Source organism: Pectinophora gossypiella, chromosome 14 (assembly GCF_024362695.1).
Source record: "Pectinophora gossypiella chromosome 14, ilPecGoss1.1, whole genome shotgun sequence".
NCBI lineage: Eukaryota > Metazoa > Arthropoda > Insecta > Lepidoptera > Gelechiidae > Pectinophora > Pectinophora gossypiella.
Window position 1 is genome coordinate 6090747 of NC_065417.1, and position 21726 is coordinate 6112472.

The 21726-nt window shown below is 38.5% G+C and overlaps 1 protein-coding gene across 4 annotated transcripts in view; it reads right to left on the reverse strand.

Annotated features, from left to right (window-relative positions):
- Positions 1–3009: 3009 nt before the first annotated feature.
- LOC126372508 (dual specificity protein phosphatase 22-like) overlaps positions 3010–21726 on the reverse strand; it is a 68268-nt gene continuing 49551 nt past the window's right edge. The window contains exons 6-11 of one of the 4 annotated variants that reach the window (XR_007567167.1): positions 20045–20198; positions 14387–14566; positions 11651–11846; positions 8114–8222; positions 5964–6052; positions 5143–5164 (exon numbers count right to left, since the gene is read on the reverse strand). Coding sequence is in view for 2 of the 4 variants with exons in the window: in XM_050018307.1 (XP_049874264.1) it covers positions 4989–5164; positions 5964–6052; positions 11651–11846; positions 14387–14566; positions 20045–20198 (795 nt within the window). In the remaining 2 variants the exon portion in view is untranslated. Of the gene's footprint in view, positions 5165–5963; positions 6053–8113; positions 8223–11650; positions 11847–14386; positions 14567–20044; positions 20199–21726 lie in introns of all 4 variants that reach the window. The other 3 variants (XM_050018307.1, XR_007567168.1, XM_050018308.1) reach the window with 3 other exon arrangements.

Below are 21726 nucleotides of genomic sequence, written 5' to 3' on the forward strand. Positions count from 1 at the left end.
TTTCTGTAGTCTATATTTTTTTTTGTTATGTATAGTCAATTAAAACCTCTGTTAGTAGCCCTTATCCGCCATCTTGCTATAAATAGGCCAAGCAGCGTAGACTAAGCTTTCTTTGTTTCCAATTAATAAAATAAATATTTTTGTAATCATAAAAGAGGCAGTCATAGGACAGTTTTCATCTGAACCATTGTTGAAAGAAGAATATAGCATAACTAATGTTAGATATTATAATAAATCAAAATGTTTTAGCTCCAGTTTTTAAGTATATGAATACATGATATTGATATAATAAACAAAATATTTTACTTGTACCTATATTCATGAATTTATCGAAAGCCTAGTAGAACCTATTTACCAAGTAAGTGGATGAAGAAAATCGAAGTTTAAAGGGTATTTGACTTGGTCAAAAATAAGTTATAAGTAAAACTCTAATCTAGAAATAAAAGCCAATCTAAGATGATCAAAATTCAATTTCATTTTACATTTCGACTTACTTTCGAATTTTATTTATTTATTAAGTAACAATGAATACGATATTTGAATGCTTTTGTTGATGACGTCACAGGAAAGTCTTCCTATACAAACTCCAAAGAAAACTTTTCTTTTGATGTTTGTAAAAAAGTATCTCATTTGACTAGGTTTCAGGTAGCCTATTTGCCGGCGATGAAGACATGGCTAACAGGTAAATAATACAACTGATTCATTTGATTATTTTTTATATTAAAAATATAATACAATTATTTATTACGACCATTTTTCGGCTCTTGAATTATTGCGACGTTGTAATAATATACAATATTGCTTCTTTTTAGAATCCACTTCAAACTTTAACAAAATGTTCTATGGTAAAAGTGCATAACATATTATCAAATATATAATTATTTATTACCTTTCATAATTCCATTATTTTAACGATGATAAAATATTGATGTAAAACTTAAAATATATCGTGTTGTACATTTAAAAGGCCACTCTGCTCTATGTAACTCGATTTGACTTAAGTATTATAAATAATACTTATTTATATAGAAGACAGAAAACGGATAAGTGTACCTTCAGAAACCACCAGTACACCAGTAACTAGAGTGGAGATAGGCTATTGCCTATCTAGGCAGATATAGTGGCCCACAAGAGTATAGAAATGATTAAAAAATACAAAATTTATTTTATTTTCAAAAATACGTTGATTACATCATCAAACACATAATTTATTTATTATTTTTCATTATGTATGGAATCACAAAAAATAGTGCCAACTTTAAAAGTGACAAAAATAGTGCCTATAAAGTTTTTTCATAAAATATTGTCATTTGCGATGGATTATTTTACAGTTAAGTATTTCTGTTGTCAGGTCTCCATAAAAATTCTTTTGCACTAGCATTTTTAAATCTAAGAATATAAATCATACAAATTACTAACTAGATGTGCGTCAAATACCAATTAAGTAGGTAGGAATTTTAAATAAAGTAACAAGTAAGTAAATTTGCGCCCTCACAAACAATTTGTAGATAAAAAGCGGTAAGATTTCGTTAACGAACTCATTGAGATAAGTACAGATAGTTTTTATTAAAATGTCTTAAAACATAGGCACTAAAACTAATATTGACATACAGACGAAGGTGTGCGAGCGCTAAGGGTAGAAACACATTAATAGTTGAACCAATATTAGATAGTTGAAGTCATTATATTACAAATTAATATTAGAAGTAGGTATGAAATATGTACAGCCTTAAATATACTAATAATGAAGCTACAGTGGCAGCGTCAAAGTGACCGATACAAATAATTGAATAGTAATAGACTTAAGTATACCACCGTGCTAAAGGCATCTAAATCACAATCCTAACGCGGCTAAGCCCTAGCGAAAGAATGAATAAGAAGATATGCAGTAAGTCACAACTTAGTTCACCCTAAGACTTAAAAGTCGTGATTATGAAATGAGCACAAGACAAGATGGAAAAATGGCTAGAATTATTTTCAGTACCTACTTAAGTATTTGCAGTCGGAAGCTTCGCAGAGAGCGTACTAAAGAAACATTAAGATCTTTTCGGCTTGGCAAATGCCAACTTAATTATGTTTAAGAATAATTTTGAAGACTGAATCGTAATGAAATTAGCGCATCGCGTATAGCTAAGTGAATGTACACATTTTAAATGAAATGCCTTGTTCAAAAATGTGTCACTAAATAGGAACGGATCGGTTTCACAAGTTGAGCAATGTTTTGACAGCAAGTATATAGATTTGTTTGAAAGGATTATTACCTTTACTAGGTATTAGGTTTTTCATCAAACTTTACGGTTTAGTCTGATTTAATAACATAATAATCAATTGGACTTATCTAAATGTTGCCTACACACATTTCGCAATCTCACCGGCAAATTGTATAACTTTCATCGGTAGGTGTCAGTGCCTACTGCCTAGGTCGTGTAACCTAAATGTGTGTAAGTAGTCCCTTTGGGTGAGCAATGATCTCTAGTATTATCATCTAACTAGAATTTTCGAGAATACTACAATATTATGTTAGTAGACAGTGGCGGCCCTAGCAAAATGTTTATGTGGTGCGAGACCCCACAGTGGCACCCCTCAGCCCCTTTAACCGTTTCACGGACAGAGATCATGGGTCGTTGATGGTACATAATAGGTAATATGACACCTTGGGATCGGAACGTCATTAGACGTTCTGTCCTTGAAAGTGGTGAAATAGAACATTTTCGATTTTTTTACGGCCACCAAAATTTACTTATTTAAATCTCTCAAAAATGTTGTTTATGGCCACACGGTACGAGTTATATGTGGCCGCAATCTAACCCGATGAAGTTAGTTTGCGGCCAGGGTAGACCAGTCTTGGTTGATTTCGGCGCCCAGTGCAGTGGCACACCTCGCATCGCCCTAGGGCTGCCACTGTTAGTAAATTACGCGTGCCGTGGAAAAAAGACTTAGAGAAAACGCTATGAAGTATTAGAAATATAGCATTGAGAGTTAAAAAGTTATTGCATTATAATCTAAAGCTAGACATTTTTAGAAAATCAGCTACGCATTGAAGTAGAAATCTTATGAGATGTCTGTACCAGCCAGACCTTATCACTACTTTACCCACTAAATAACTACAAACCTCATACTTATTATCACATAGCGGTAACATTTGGATAATATTATATAATAGTATTATATTTCATTACATATGTGTTCAAATTGTACTTTAGCTTTCGTGATCATTCGATAAAATTCAAGAAAATATTTTTTCTGATATCTATGCATATATTGATACATAAATAAAGTAATTATGTTGTTTTATTGAGGATAAAAACTAGAAGCTCAAATGCAGGCGGTCGCACTGTTGAGTATTCTTAATTTTGACAGTTCTCCATACTGCCCAGCTAAAATTCCTGATAAATTGCTATAAAATGTGGGGCAACGTGGAGTGTTTCCTGCCTGAAGGATGAGTCACCTACGAAAAAGAATAGCTATCAGTTCGAAAAAGACACTTTTGATTGAAAATAAGTTTTTCTATATTTTATTTTCGATCTTTAAGGAATAAATGTAACACTATGATCTTGCAGTGCGCTGCGCAAAGGGTTATGTTATAATCGTGTAAAAATATAACCACAACATGGTTGTTTACTTAAATAATAAGGGGAACTTTCAAAATGTAAGAACACTCAACAGTAGCAGTACACCTGACGGGAGAAATAGGCAGTTTTTATCCTCGTTGATAATTATTCTTCTTTGCGTTTGGAAGTATTCGTGCAGGTACATGTTTCGTCACTTCCCGTACACCCTTCAAACGTCAGAATTCAATGGGAAATAAGCTTACAACACATTTTGCCGACGTGTGAACACTAGGACTATGTACCTATTTCGTTGATTTTCGCATTAAATCTAATCACATCAAATAATCACAAGATGGAGGCATCGTCTCGCATTAAAGGCATCTGTTTTATAGCAGTGCGTTCCTTTGTTATATTTGAAAAAAAAAATGCTTTTATGCTGTGCCGAATTAAACTTCTTTGATGCCAGCGTTAAAAATTTTTGGTGCTCCCAGATTTTTGACTAGCGCCTGACTAGGTAGGTATATCTTGGATACTATTTGCATTAATTTTTTTGTCACCTTCTGTTCATTTCTTTCTTATATAGGTATTTTTTCTAATTCCAGGAGGCAGGCTAGCAATTTGCCTTAAAGATAATATCGCTATTTAGCCCCATTACGCTGCAATATAGGTACAATACCTACAAAGCGTTAAACTTTTGTTGCATTACATCTTTTGGCAAATATTTCCACTTTGCCAAGAATAAACGGGAGCTGAGTGGTGCACTTAGTGCCCCCAAAGATGTGATGCCCTAAGAAGTTGCATATTTTGCTTATGTGTTAATCTGGGACTGCTTTAAAGCCTAAACATACCTACTTATGAGAAAGTTACGGTTTGCTTGGCTGTTGCTAAGGACTGTACAGTTACAATGGCTGGAATTCAATATTTCGTCGTTACATTCTTAGCCGTTATGATGTATAACCATTTCTTCATTCTTTAAAATCACTACGGGTATCAATGAAGACTACATTTTTTGACTACATCGGGTAGGCTCCGAGACCTACACTTTAGGTAGCGTTCAAACCATTTCTTTTTCCTTTCCAATTCCAAAATATTTGATCTTAGATTCTACAATCCATATTCCTTTAAATCCATCTCAATTTAAGCAAAAACTCATAAGAGTTTCGTAAACTTTTTTATATAAAAGTTATTTTTATTCCACGCCATTTTAAATTGTGCATTGAAAACGTTTATTTAAAAGCTGTTGTAGAATAATAGGACTGCGCTCATATTGAAACAGCGAGGGTGCGTGCTCGCTTAGTATAAGTATGTCAATTTATTTACCTATGCATATTTTAGTAGTTTTTTATACGAAACTTTAAGTACGTAGTTCTCTCGTTAATTTATATTGAGGTATAGCTAACACCCATGTCTGGGCATCATCAACCGCAGATACGTAAATCAGCCTAATTCCATAGATTTTCTCATGTTCTCTTCAACGGCTGACTCGGTTATGCTAAATATGTAGAGCTGGGGTGCATCGTTGGATGATTGTGCGTGTGTCAAGCGATCGACACTGGATTGACAATCCGTAACCACGTGAGGCCTGCTAGGAACATCGTTGGAGCGCCCGGGACCTGAAACGTGGAGAAAATATCGTCAATGGGATACATTTTAACGAAAACTAAATAGGTTTTTAAAGTAGTGAAGTGGGCAAAGGTTAGTGTAGGTAAGTACTAAACTAACTGCTATGGGCTGAACTACAGATTCCAAGATTTCCAAGATTAGGCGCTAGTGGTTTACCTACGTATGAAAACGAGGAAAAACTGCCATCTTCTTCTTCTATCGTGTGGATTGTGAGGTGAATTACCAACCCCATCAACCCTGGTGTCAGGGTTATTACTGAGCGACCATAGGCCTCTGACATGACTCATGTAACGACTACGTACTTACATCAGTAAGTAATAACCGGGACCAACGGCTTAACGTGCTTTCCGAAGCACGGATCTTTTTACTTTTTGGACAATCAGGTGATCAGCCTGTAATGTCCTAACCAAACTAGGGATCACAAAGTGATTTGTCCCCACCGGGATTCGAACCCGGGACTTCCGGATCGTGAGCACAACGCTCAACCACTGGACCACGGATGCCATTAAATAAGAAGTTATTATAATGAAAAGTTTATCCAATACTTTAGTACTTACTTAACTATTTATTTCTTTGTATGTTTTCTACTTTCATGCATTAGTGATAACTCCCTGATCAAAGCAAGGTAGAGTAAGTTATTAGGTACATATTGAGTATTCTTATAGCCTTGGATTTTTGTCCTGTTACTAATTTACTATGTATGTATAGCTATGTGCAACATTCGTCTTTTATTCAAATCTTAGGTAATTGCAATTCTAATAAGTAGGTTATGTAACAATATATTCTTACTGTGTTGGAATGTAGTAAGTTCAGAAAGGACGTTACATCGCATGTCCTCATATCTCCAGTAAAGATCTTGTGAAGGCCTCCTATAATATCTGTGTGAAACAAATTTTATTGATATATTACCAATAATAGTAATTGGGGTAGGCTATTTAAGTTATTAGGGTAATCCTTGCTTATATACCTAAGAGGTATTAACTAATTTTGTGGTTTATTTGCATCGTGTTGATTAGAATTATGTATAGTGTAGGTACTTATTCGCTGTGTTGTAAAGGTAAAATCAATTACTTAAAATGTCTTCAAATTGACTTTTTACTTATTTAAAATATGTCGCATAATGAGAAACATAACGTAACTTCGTCACGTCCAACTACGCGTTTAAGTGTTCTGAATCTGACCTGGTCTAAACGAACCCATTACACTAGCGGCATTGCCCCGTTGCACAGCCACTGACAGGCGTTGGACCAAGTAAGACGCAGACCTAGGGTCACCACCTTTGACTTTGAGTCTCCGGCCGATCTCCCTGTTCAATTCCCTCGCCCTTAATTACTTAAATGTATAGCATTTTTCGACCGATCGTCGTGGAGATCCTTGGGGGAGGCCTATGCCCAGCAGTGGGCGTCGTACGGCTGATGATGATAGCATTTTTCTCAATAAAAAAAATACCTTTATTCGATAACGAGGGCTGTAATTCAGAAAGCGTGACTGTTACGACCAACGCAACGGTTTGCATATATTTTATTACCTATTTTTTTTCCCTGATGCCGGGCAGCAGCGGTATCAGTACTGGTTGGAGGCCGAGGAAATGGATTCTGGTAGGGTTCTAGCTAGAACATCACCGATTGAGGAATTGGTCGGTGTACTGCGGAACGGAAGGCGATTGGGGCAACCACCGTTCTACACGCCCTATCTATGGAGTATTGAAGGCGATTACTCCACCGACAAGAGCGCAGCTCTTAAATAAAGAGAGAGAGAGAGAGATTATTTTTCAGTTCTTTTTAGGTCTCTGTTAATATGTAATTTCGTGTAAGTTTATTTTTTATATTGCTACTCTGGCGTCCTCTAATAATGAAAAAAAAAAAGTTAATTTCATTCTTTTATCAACAGTATCATCGGGGATGAAATGAAATCCGTATATTGTATGGTGTGGGTATTATGAAACCGACGGATAAAATGTGTTTCCGACTTATCTGTGTTATTGAATGGAAAACGGCTCTGTAAGCCGATGATAAAATGAGATAACGCGGAAACAAAGCAGGAACGGACTGTGGGAAATATAAAAATGCATTCATGAAAATGCATGGTGCGTAGAATTGATTTTCTCCTCGATATACTTAATCTCTATAAAGTGGGAGATATAAGTTTGTCCAGTCATGAGCAATATCATGTACCCACTTTAGAACCCTGTCGCACTATCATATTTGACATTTAATGAGGCTTACGGTTTAAATTGCCAAAAAAGTTAATGTGACATGGTTACAAAGTGTATACATATTAGTACTCGTGACCGTACCTACGTACATTAATATACAACTACCTTGATATACTAGGTATTTGTATATCAATGCCTAGATATATTAACAAGGTATTAATTTTAGGTGCGGATTTTATATACTAAACATAAATATAAAGATATAATAATATATTCCTAATAATAAAATTCATCACCGGGGGTCGGGGTATTCTATAGTCTCTGCTTACCCCGGTGGGATATAGGCGTGAGTTTATGTATGTAAGTATGTTGTATATCAATGCCTAGGTATATTATGGATTTTATATAAGTACTAAACATATAAATAAAAAAAATATAGGAATTACTTATAGTAACAGTAGTAGTAGTTACCTAGTAGTTGTTGTAGTAGTTAAAGTATGTTTTTCTAAGAAATATAATTGTCATTTCTTAGTAATAGTCCACTCAAAGTTGGTTAAATTTAAGTTCGGAAGGTGCCTACATATAGGTAGCAAACGCTGAAAATAAAGAGATAAAAAAACAAAATTGTTAAGTATGTATGAATATAAACAAGAACAAAAACTCTTTCTTTTCAACAATGAATTTCCGCATCCCGAATAAAACCCGTGTGATTGTTTGCGGAGGCCCTTACCCGGGAAGTCGCAAGTCAAGAGCTCAAACAAAAGAAACAATGAAGGGGAGTAACCTTTTCCAAGATGGCGTGCGGGTGATAAGTGCTCCTGTGCATGTTTTGGTGATGCTACATGGAATCTGGGTCCCAGTTCACTGTGGGAATCACCCACGCGCAGCCGCCCCTAGATTCAAACAAAATAAAAGAGGTGAATGAAAATGATTAGAAAGTATGAGCTTTATATGATCTAAGATGAGGTCACCCGGATCTCTGACCCCTATGTATGGTATTAAGGGTGTTAGTGACATCGTAACGAAAACTTTGAGGGATGTTTCGGGCCATAATTCTGAGTTTATATCAAGTGGAATTTTCCGTCGGGACGGTTTTTTTTTAGTTATATATATCCCCTTAGTATCCGTTACGACGTCACTAACACCCTGTATATGCACACAAAGGCGGTACGAGGAACATTCCGTGGATGGAAATTTAGTATTCGTATTTGTTTGCATCCGTTCACACAGAAATCCGGAGCGGTTTCCTCGCTTCCTGGCACGGAGTGCTGTTAATGCCATTTGTAACAAATCTACAATATGCCACATCAAAAAAAAGAACAGTCATGGGACGCTGTTCTCGCCTGTAGGCATCCTAGAGTTTTAGGCATGGGTAGTTAGAAAATTAAAAGCGGCTCTTATAAAATAAATGTGAAGTAAAGACATCGATCTTCAAATAAGTTGACCATTCGCAATTTTAGTGACGTTACTCTTTGACAATATCGAAACCTTTTATGTTGTTTATTATACGGAGGGTAGCAGTAACTGTCAGTATTATTCAGAGGCGGAGGACATGAGTCCTAGTACGGCTTTGAAATAGACTACTCTGGGCGCCATCACACTTGCGTCAGACAGAGTACTGCGGGGCAGAAGGCAAGAGGGAAACCACTGCTCTATTTTTCCCTAAAAAAGTAGCATGGAGAATGCTACATCGACAAGAGCGTGGCTCTTATATTAGGGATAGTTGTATATTAATAGATAGATGGATAAGTTAACTACGTATAGAATAATAAAATGAAAAAGCGAAGCGTGGACGAACATGATTTATAGCGTTTGCCTATTGTGTCGATAGGCGTTGGCAACGCGCCTATCCCAGTTTTTTTGTGCAATGTTTCTTTTTCGATAGGATAGCCGATTTGGCTAACGTTACGTATAGATAATGCCAGGTCTAAGACATTTACAACGGTTTGGGAGATTTACTGGTTTGGCACAGATGAAGAATAAGTACTTACACAACCATGTCATAGCTTTTTCAAAAGCAAAAACCTCGATGTTAACTTTATTTAAGGTAAACGCTCCTATTACCGCCAGGTTAAGCTATGCTCTAATTACCTCTCAGAAATTAAGTACTTCTGTATTAGCTAGTGCAGCTTATTTATTTTATTTGTATTGTTATGATTGTCTTCTGCTAAATACATCAAGAATTTTTAATTTTGAGTAAATATTTTGGATAAAAAATAAATTTATGTCCGAAAACCCACTGGTCTCTATTACCGCCACATGAAATGCGGTTTCTTTCTATTACCGCCTTTGCTGCATCGAATACCGCCAACCAGATTTGTCTTCTGTCTAACCTAGTTATTCAGGTACATAAAATACTTTATTTAAAAAAAAGGTTGTTTTAATACCGTATTTTTACCACTGTAAATGTAGTTAATAGATACATAGATTGGGAAGGCACTGTCTCTCAAAATACAGGTTCACCTAGTTAGAAAGACAGCGTTCCAATAAAAACTGTAAACGAACTGTTTTCAATAAACTTTATTATTATTGTTATTTTTTTATTAAATGAATTATGACATAAACTACAGAAAAATCTTTTGGTATCTTAGATTTATATATATAGTCGACGTCTGTCTCTGTCCATCCGTCTGTCTCTGTCCGTCTGTCTCTGTCTGTCCTTCTGTCTCTGTCTATCCGTCTGTCTCTGTCCGTCCGTCTGTTTCTGTCCATCCGTCTGGCTCTGTCCTTTCGTCTGACTCTGTCCGTCCGTCTGTCTTTGTCCGTCTGTCTGTCTCTGTCCGTCCGTCTGTCTCTGTCCGTCTGTCTCTGTCCGCCTGTCTCTGTCCGTCTGTCTCTGTCCATCCGTCTGTCTCTGTCCGTCCGTTTCGGTCTGTCCGTCCGTCTCTGTCAGTCCGTTTCGGTCTATCCGTCCGTCTCTGTCAGTCCGTCCGTCTCTGTCTGCACCGTACCGTACCTAATAATAGAATAAATGAACGTTCCCAGAACAATTGCCATTCGTTCTTGAATAATGCATCACCCTGTATATAAATTATAAGAAGAAATCTATGGTGGCGGTAATAGAAACATGTATGTAATTTCTGTGTTTAATTTCCGCCACATAAAAATTAGCCTTAAGAAAACAAATAAATATTTAAAATGAGAGCTACGTATATAATAACCAATTTTAAAGCATATTTTAATGAATATATGCATATTTAAATTAGAAATCCATAATTACTTCAACTACTTGTTCATACATTTCTTAAAAAAATACATTAACTTATATGCAGCACAGGATACTTGAATTCCACCAAATGTGTGGCGTTAATAGATTTTAATATAGTTCATGAACCATACTACAAAATGAGATGATAACATTATGAATGATTGGGCATGTTACCTTAAATAACTAAAAAATAGAAATATCATACAAACATCGATCGCCGCCATAGGTGGCGGTAATAGTAACCAAACTGCAAATGTATGCTTCTATCACCGCCACATTTTAAAACTCAAACTAATCATTTAAAATTAACACAAATGTCAAATATAGCATGCTTTCTCAGTTCTTAAACGTATTAAGAAGTAGTCACAATTACTAAAATGAAGAAAAATAATGTATCATGGGACACAAAACCTTAAGAAAAAAGTGTTGTATGCTTATGCATTTCAGTAGTGGCTTGTATGGAGCGTGTTGCTTACGCGGACACTGCACACTTACAGACCAATCACAAATTAGACTGTTGTTGCCCGCGCTCAGGGATATGTTCGTTTCATGGTCAATTAATACATGTATCTTTTGACATTTGAATCAAATTTCTATCTCAGACACAATTCAAAATATCCGCAATTTAAAAAAGGTGGCGGTAAACGGTGTCGATTTTTGGGTGGCGTTAATAGGAGCGTTTACCTTATTCCACATCTGTTACTGTAATGGTCTACCGTCTAAAACCTTTAGGCTCTAGGTTTCTAAGCTGTGGAGATGTGTGAAGGGAGATGAAACAAGACTACTTACTCATTTGATTTTTTTATCTACACACCTGTCCTGTAGTATGTGTGCTGTAAACCTTACCCTTTTGGTGGAATGAGGAAGCATTTGGCTAATAGGCTGTTTATGATGATCTCCATTTCGTGTAACTGTACCAGGACCGAAGTCACAATATTAGTAGTCTTTGGCGGCTCAATAATATAAACCATCATTGCATGATCGATGGGCAACCGCACCAAACCTGGTGTCAGGGGTTTATGTCGAGCTGTCAAAGGCTCCTGACCTTACAACTACACGAAATGAAGACAAATAACTTGTGTAGGTCATCGAGCAAAGCCCTGTGGTTCTCACCTATGCTGGGCTCCTCTATGTGGGGAGCCAGGCGGGGATGAAGCGGGAGACATCGCTGCGGGGGTGGCGGGGGCGGAGGCGGCCCTCCTTCGAGAGTACTCGGTGCCACCCACCGCCATCGCCGTCCCGCCGCCCACGGCGTCCGTCACGCGTGTTATGCTGATCCCTGATGCTGATCTAGTCGGTCGGGATGGGGCTGGAACAAGGATTTCTACTTCAGGCACACTCCGGACATTTCATACAAAAAACCTCATTTTACACAGACTCTACACATTGACGTTATCGTACACGCGCATCTGTGTGTGTGACGTCTGACGCCCATACGATTGAAAACTAAAGTAAACCTAGCTCAGCCGCTAGAGGGGAGCGGAGGGTTACCGTTCTATACGTAGTGTTATTCCTTATTCTATGGTTCAGGTACAATATCTTTGCAAGTTTAAGGAATAATATTTATTCATGGACTGTCATCCTTCAGTATTAACGCACTATTTTCGACAATCGCAACAAATATTTATGTTGAATGAAATGCGGGTATCAAGGATGTGATATTATTCTATCAGACCCAGGCACTAATTACACTGATTATAAGTACTTATTCATACAATCACAGATCTCATTACATACAATCAATGTGAGGGACTTGAATAGGTAGGTATTGTATATCCTACTATGCGTAGTCTGTGGTTTTGTGGTTAGGTACTATATTATGTAGTACCTATACTCAGTTGTAAAATGAAGCAAGTGCATTCATAGATACCTACTACTATTATTGCGGATAATATTATATCCAAGTTGTAGGTACAGGCAGAAGCAAATAGTTAGTGACAGTCAAGGTATACATATACACTTCTCATCAAAAAAATCGAAACACTTCCGTTTTCATTGTTTCTGTCCGAATTTAACACAAAAAAGAATTCATACGATGAAAAAAAATACATAAATGTATAGCTGGCAGTTTGGCCATTACAGTAATAAGCGAAAATTCTAAATTCAAAATTAGAATTTCATTTGTTTATCTTATAAACGAAATGAATCACTGTTTTGAGACAAATGTGTGTTTAGGGTTGGAGTACATTTAGCGTTTAAAAACTAAAAATTGGCGCCTATCCTTAAACTTTTTGTTTTTTATTTCAATAGTGTGACTTTGGGACGTCTGAAAAAAGGTTTTTTTTCTAAAACGTATGGATACTTCGCCCACAGAAGCCGCCCAAGTTGTGGCATTGCTGGATTCTGGCCTTAGTCAGCGTGTTGTGGCTGCAAGACTGCATCTAAGCCTGTCATCTGTTCATAGAGTCTATAAACGTTATCGGGAGACTGGTTTGTTCACGCGCCGTTCAGGATCTGGCAGGAATCGGGTCACTTCTGAGCGAGATGATCGATTTATTGTAACAACTTCTTTAAGAAATCGACGCCTTAACGCTTTTCAACTGCAGCAGCGGCTTCGTGTTGTACGAAGGGTGGCTGTAAGTGACTCTACAATTAGAAGAAGGTTGAAGGATCGTGGACTGGTACCGCATAAGCCAGCAAATGGGCCGAAATTAACTGCAGACCATCGAAGAGCGCGCCTTAACTTTGCACGTGAGCACCTAAATTGGTCATACCTACAGTGGAGCAAAGTTCTCTTTTCTGATGAGTGTAAAATTATGCTGTATGGTAACGACGGAAGGAACAAGGTCTACAGAAGAGACGGAGAACGCTATGCACAATGCTGCATTGAAGAAAAGGTCAGCTATGGTGGCGGTTCTGTAGGTATGACCAATTTAGGTGCTCACGTGCAAAGTTAAGGCGCGCTCTTCGATGGTCTGCAGTTAATTTCGGCCCATTTGCTGGCTTATGCGGTACCAGTCCACGATCCTTCAACCTTCTTCTAATTGTAGAGTCACTTATAGCCACCCTTCGTACAACACGAAGCCGCTGCTGCAGTTGAAAAGCGTTAAGGCGTCGATTTCTTAAAGAAGTTGTTACAATAAATCGATCATCTCGCTCAGAAGTGACCCGATTCCTGCCAGATCCTGAACGGCGCGTGAACAAACCAGTCTCCCGATAACGTTTATAGACTCTATGAACAGATGACAGGCTTAGATGCAGTCTTGCAGCCACAACACGCTGACTAAGGCCAGAATCCAGCAATGCCACAACTTGGGCGGCTTCTGTGGGCGAAGTATCCATACGTTTTAGAAAAAAAAACCTTTTTTCAGACGTCCCAAAGTCACAGTATTGAAATAAAAAACAAAAAGTTTAAGGATAGGCGCCAATTTTTAGTTTTTAAACGCTAAATGTACTCCAACCCTAAACACACATTTGTCTCAAAACAGTGATTCATTTCGTTTATAAGATAAACAAATGAAATTCTAATTTTGAATTTAGAATTTTCGCTTATTACTGTAATGGCCAAACTGCCAGCTATACATTTATGTATTTTTTTTTCATCGTATGAATTCTTTTTTGTGTTAAATTCGGACAGAAACAATGAAAACGGAAGTGTTTCGATTTTTTTGATGAGAAGTGTAGTTAGCAACATCCAGAATGTCCAATAATTAGGGACGTTCAAGGTGGCCGTATAGACAGTAACACTTAAGTGACCAAAAACATCAGCACAACCTGTGTGTTCAATGAGTTGGCGACAAATTAATCGTCCAGATTCGCGAGACGCTTGGCGATGGCTGTATAGATCTCGTGGGCCGATCGAGATCTGCCTGGATAGATCACTTCAGTCCCCAGGGATTCAGAACTCACCACCAGTGTAACTGTAGAGCCCCGCGGGCGAGGACCGGGGACGGTACCCGGAGGCGGTGGAGGTGGTGGACAGAGTGGAAGGTGACCGTTTCAGGCCGGTGGTGGCGCTGTCGCCGCTACCGGACGTGGTGGACGGTCGCCGCGGGCGGGGCTGGCGCTTGGAGCCCGTTCTGCATACTCCTGCGCAAAAAAAATGAGGGTCAGAACCGCTTCTGTTTAGTGTGTTGAAAACTCCCGCGAATGCGTTGGCTCTACCTTAAAATCGCAAAAATATATATGTCTTTTTAAAAACCAAATCATATTGAATCTTTTCTCCTTAGAAATCCTCCTTACATGTCCAAAAAAATAAAAAAAAGTTTATAAATACGGTCACGAGCATTAATATGTATACACTTTGGTACCATGTCACATTAACTTTTTTGACAAATTGAACTGTCTCACTAAATGTCAAATATGTTAGCGCGACAGAGTCCTAAAGTGGGTACATTATATTGCTCATGACTGTACCTACTTTATACGTGACATTATACTCACACGATACGTGTTCTGTCTGTAATACCTTTATTACTATAATTTCGGTTATATTAGTACCTACCAATCAAAACTTAGAAAAGTCTCGTTAGACATTATGAGAGGGTATACTATTCACACGTAACGCTTCGATTCATACCTACCAGACAAATACCTATCTTACTTATTGAAAAATAACGGTTATTTAATGGGAGGTAGGTATCATATTTAAGTTGCTGAATGGATAAAATAATTGAAAATGTTTTGTTTATAAATCCAATTTATCAACGAAAATTACGAACTTTGTAAATGATTATTAATCTACTTCGCGAATTCTACCCCAAAACACTAATTGGTTAACACAATCATACACTTTGTACCCAAATGTACCTATCTACCCGCCAGAAACTCCCCGGATGGGTCACGGCCATTTCCGTCTAGGGTTGTCACCTTGTTGTTGCGTATGGCAGACAAATATCCTGCTTGGATCAAATATCCAGCTTAAGCTCCCTTAACCAAGTCTCTGCTGCATCCGTCACACAATGCAGCTCGGCTATACCACCTGGGAACCGGTGCAGAGGGCACTCGTTCACTATGTGAGATATGGTTTGGTCCGGGTGACCACATTCACAGTATGGTGACTCCTTTAAGCCCCATTTACATAGGTGATGGTTTGACTTTCCATAGTCGGTCCTACACCGGTTCAGTCGTGTCCAGATTTTTCGCTTGGAGTCAAAGCCAGGGACCCTCCGCGAGGGATCCTGGTTGACACCTTATTATACCAATACAAGGACGTCTTGGGACGTCTTGAAACGTAACCTGACCGCCTGCGACATCTCCCATGAACGCTGGGAGGACCTTGCTGTTTTAAGACCTGAGTGGCGTCACTGTGTCAAAACAGGGATGGCCAACTTTGAGCAAAATCGTCTGAAAGAGCTCGACGAAAAACGCCAAACTCGCAAGGATGATCCCAAACCCATCTATAGCTACACTTTCAACTCGGATGGACAGCTATTTTGCCTTCAATGTGACCGGGTTTTCAGAACAAAGTTTGGCTTTGCCAGTCACATTCGAGCGCACGAGAAAAGAGACTGAGGTCGCCGTTGTCGGATACGACAAGGAGGACTGTATACCAAGAAAACATAACGTAGCAATACACCAGTTTCTCAGACACTCACTCCTCGCCAATAGACCCGGTTTCAACCAATAGACACAGCGTATGCTATCTACGTTTACTCTAGCCATAGAGGCGGCCAATCAGCTCGCGACATCAAACACTTCAGGAGCCCGATACCGACTCCGCCGGCGTGGTCGACGATTTCCGAGGTCGATTAATTCTTTCAAATATTCTTCCTCTCAGACGACGCCCTAAGCCAAGGTTCGCGCCCAGCTGAGCACCCTAAGGCCTGTTGTCTTAAACGTTGTACCGGGTGAGAGCCATCAGCGCTCCTCATTAGTCCGGCCAAGTAGTTAATGCCATCTGCGCCAAATCTACAATAAGTCACGTCAAAAAAAAAATAAAGCAGTCTACGTGGATTGACGTAACGTCGTACGGCTATTAGTCATAGCCGTCGATATAATTCGCGCCGCGCGGGGTTATGTAACCGTACCAGTGTAGAAGGAGGTCAAGAACCTGGCCTCAGCTTACCTACCATAAAAGCTACACACCTACCTACTATAAAAATTTGTAACTACGGGTGGCAACCCTACTTTTACCCCGTTTCCCGGATATGAAGGCCCAATTCAACCCCGCCATTCTCTCCCGGAAGCCAACTTATAAGATGAATCACTGGAGATTTTAACTTCAAATAACGTGGCAAAAACGGTTTTATCAAAGGTCTAACCAAGTGACAGAGGGACAGAGGGATTGTGTCCTCTAACATGATGGACTAATGTTATGGGCGATAGGCTGATCCCTTATCACCATAAGGTTCATCATATCCATCTTTGGACTTCGTATCAACAGTGGCTGCAAGTTGTCTTTGATTACTTGTGGCTCTGCCCACCCCATTAGGGATTACGGGCGTGAGTTTATGTATGTATGTATGTCTAACCAAGTGGTTAGCTTTCTTTTTTCTACACTTGGTAACGTATTAGATAACTTGAAACGTCTCTACGCATCATGCTTGACGCCAGGTAAACGCTAAATTTTTGCAACAAAACCTTACAATTAGACACGCTAGTTTCAATGCAAGTAAAAAACTGTGCTCTAAATTTATACCCGGGATGAACCTACCTGCTTATTTTGTTGCTTATGTTTAGTAGGATTACTGCGGCTAAATTAAACTTAACCTATTTGCAGAATTATTATTAAAATACCTACTTAAGTGCATTATATAGGCATTATTAAAGAGAACAACCAGTTCAGTACAGTAAGTGATTATACTTCAATAGATAATATTTTACAATAGTCTCAAATTCTCATTACGCGGTAAGAATGAAAACTGTCAAAGTACGTCAGCTAGTGTTCTCATTAGCACAGTGATATATCTAAATATATAAAAGGAGAAACTGACTGACTGACATATCAACGCACAGCCTAAACGGCTAAACGTAGGCACTTGAAATTTGGAAGGGACGTAGCTTAGGTACCGTAGAGGTGCACTAAGAAAGGAATTCCCGGAATTCCCACGGGAACGGGAATTAGCGGGAAAATCCTTTTGTATGAAAAATCTAAACCGCTCAAGTTAGACGCTTGAAATTTGGCATGCAGGTACCTTAGTTAACTTAAAGCTAAGTTGCATCAGGATATTGCAAAATACCCACGGAAACGGGAGTTAGCGGGAAAAAACATTTGTAAAAAAAATCGAAACCGCTTAGGATAGATGCTTGAAATTTGATATGCACTCCCACACACACAAAGATCTCTCTTTTATAACACGCCACGTGGACCAAGTCGCGGGCAAAAGCTAGTCAGTCGATATTAGGTGGATCGATTATTTTCGTCGTGGTGCTATTAGAGGCGATAAGCTGGCAATGTAGGAAAGCTATCCCTGCTCTATCGTCACATTTATCTTACAAGTAGTTATCTACCAAAAGTACCTAGCGTGTGGTCAACTTGCTACATAATACCTAGAGATTATGAGAGTGCGATATCTCCAGTGATTGGGATAGGTAGTGCCATTTGGGGTCAATAACCCTTAATGTTGTGGTTAATATGGATAGAACCACAAGATTATCGAGATTGCGAGATTATGTTACAATATAATAATTTACAATATCGTCTTCTTGTATTAAATAAAAGTAAACTGTTTAAGATATCATAAGTACAGTATTATATTAAATGTGAAAATTTGTTGATCCAAACAAACAGCTAAGACAAAATACATAAATAAGTAAATAAATAAAATAAACGCGTGATAAAACATTTTAAGCCAAAACATATCATATCAATTACTAAAATAATTCACAAAATAAAAATAAAGTATAATAAAAATTCGAATGTTGTGTTTCGAGATTCAAGATTTGGGAGGCATATCCATGTTATCCACCTATCTCGATCATTAGATATCACTATAGGTAAGTAGTCGGAACATGGTATAGATATTTTATATAAGCCCACGACTATATCCCAATTGGGGTAGTCAGAGTTACATCCATCGCAACTTGAACTAAGTACCCACACCTCAAGGAGCTTTCTGTTAAACCAACGTTATAACGTTAATCATTATCAATTTAAGAGCCACGCTCTTGTCGGTGTAGAAATTTCCATTCCAGTCTATCAAAGGCCAATTCCTTGACTTCCCTATAAGACACGACGTTAACCTTTTCATTAATCTGTTACATGAAGCTCTTCTTGGTCTTCCCTTTCCTCCTAGCTTTCCTTCTATGATGTTTTTAATAAATTCATCGTGTCTTATTAGGTGTCCAATCATTGTGCCTATCTTGTCAGGCAGCCAATCAGCTGGCAGCCAATCAGCTCGCGACACCAAACACTTCAGGACCCCGATACCGACCCCGCCGGCGTGGTCGACGATTTCCCTCATTCAGCGCTTATCGCTATCGACCCACTAGGGTCGATTAATTCTTTCAAATTTTTTCCTCTCAGACGACGCCGTGAGCCGAGGTTCGCGCCCAAGTGGGCACCCTCAGGCCTGTTGTCTTAAACGTTGTACCGGGTGAGAGCCTTCAGCGCTCCCCATTTGTCCGGCCAAGTACTTAATGCCATCTGCGGCAAATCTACAATAAGTCACGTCAAAAAAAAAACCTATCTTGTCTTGTTATGACGTTAGAGCAACATATTTTATTATGTATAACAAAACCGCGTTTTCCTTTCAGATTTTGTATTCCGGAATTCAAAATTATCATGAGAGAACACGGCTAGGCACTCGGCACTTAGGTTACTTACCATCTTCAACGTAACGAAGTGAATTTTTCAAGAATGGGACTTAATAAAACGTGACTGGAATATATTTTGCCTGGCATCGCGTAGTACTAAAGCACTTCGTATATAAAGTAATAACTTTTCAGTGCCATTTTATTTTCGGTACCGAATACCTAATTATATTTAGGCACACAGCAGAGATTGTGAACGGTGGTGTAAAAAGGCGGATATGTAAAAAGATTACTCTGGGCGCCATCCACTCGCGTCAGAGTACTGCGGGGTGGAAGGCAAGAGGGAAACTACTGCCCTATTTTTCCCTAAAAAAAGTAGCATGTAAAATGCTACACCGACAAGAGCGTGGCTCTTAAATTAGTGATGATGATGTAAAAAGAGCTTTATTACCTAGGCTTTAGTCCAATAGGATCGGAGTGTACGATAGAATAATTTGGAAAAAAAGCAGCTAGTGTCCTTACTATTAAAGATTTTTAGAACATCCCGGGAACGGCACATCCCTGGTCCTGAAAGATTAGCTAAAGCCAATACATAACCTATGTCATAACATCGATCAGGCTTTATAGGTTTCCAATTTCCCAGTGAGTAATGGGCTTATATTGAAACTATTTATACGGACGACATACCAAAGCAATCAATCTAAAGTACCTACTTTTACTTAGGTTACTTTATACTTAGGTTAATCCACCTTACTAATAAAAAGTAAACAAGCGGTGAGCGTGTGTACGTAGGTACCTAAGTATTTGACAGCTAATCAAAGTTCAATCGAATTAATTTGATAGATAATAGGATTTAATTTTGCTTGATATTACCTGTAGGACACTGCCGGCCCATGGAGCATTTCCCCTCGCAGATGGTCTTCTGGTTCAGCATGGTCTGGTAGGAGTCCAGCGCGGCTCTGCAGTCCACCAGGTCGCGGTCTGCCAGCGCCAGGGACGGGTACCGCTCCTTCAGTCGTCTCCTCTCCTGGTAGATGGACATTAAAAAATATAAGTTTGAAAACTAAAACCCGAGTAAGTACGCAAAAAACACGCTCTAAAAAGTATAAAACAAGAAAATACTCACTTCTACTCTCTGAAATTCTTCTTAGGAGGTGTAAATAAACATTTTTCAGTCCGATAATTTGGATAAAATTACCAATGCTACACACACATATATATACATATAAATTAACTAACCATACTTGTAACTAATAAAATATATTTTTATCTATCTATTCCATCTCCGACGCAACTACGCTCGGCACTTCCAGTTCGCACTAGATCCGTGTGCTTTGCTCGTTGAATGAGTAGTGCCTATAACGCTTCGCACAATAACACCTCATGCAAATTATTCGTCAACTACCTACCTCGTTTTATGTTTTATAGTAGAAAATAGAAATATTGTAATTCGTACGCTTGTCTCAAACATATATTACTTATATTAAAATATTTTTAAGTTTCTCATGTAAGTGAATTGTAAAATTCTTATGAGAATAAATTTTCTTAAACCTGAATGCTATTAATTAGCTCTCGTCAATATCAGTGAGGTGAATTGTAAATTAGATACCTACATGTAATATTACGTCGTATCTAATTGTTTACCTACAGTGGTTGAGCGTTGGGCTCTTGATCCGGAGGTCCCGGGTTCGATTCCCGGTGGGGACATATCACAAAAATTCCTTTGTGGTCTCTAGTTTGGTTAGGACATTACCGGCTAATCACCAGATTGTCCGAAAGTAACATGATCCGTGCTTCGGAAGGCACGTTAAGCCGTTGGTGCCGGTTATTACTTACTGATGTAAGTAAGTAGTCGTTACATAAGCCATGTCAGGGGCGTTTGGCGGCTCAATAGTAACCCTGATGAAGAATACGATAGAAGAAGATTGATTAACTACCTACTTCTAGTATAGAGTTCTAGGGAAAACAAAGTAAGTACGTTGATATATTTTTAAACTGAAATCTTTGAAGCGTTTAATAAAATTGTACGTACGGTTCACGTACGTAGACAAACTGGCATCTAATAAACATCACAAAGGGTAAGCATTCATTAGCCTGCAGGCAGAATACTCCTTAGAAGCCCTTCCACTTGGGTATTCAAGGAGAAAAAGGTCTGTCCCACTGACCCTTCTCATGTTAAGAGCGGCATAAAGTGCTCCGTAAATACGTACAAGATTAGCAACCTCAACGGAAAACCTCGAAAACCCATTTCATTTGGGAACCAATTTGTTTGTAATAGTTGTAATGCGAAGACAATAGTGTTAACTTTAATTATCTAGATGTGGTATTTATAAGTGCATATTTTAAATTAAGATGGGTTTGCTCTTAACTTCGTTCTTCCACGACGAGAAGAAGAGATCGACGTTGGAACGAGCTTACCCAGAAAATGCCTATTCACCCGTGATTTAAAGGACCCCAGGTTATACGATAAGTACAGGAAACACCGACGCCGGCAGCCCATTCCATTCCTTGGCTGTGCGCATTATGAAAGATGAAGCGAAGCGCTTGGTGCGGAT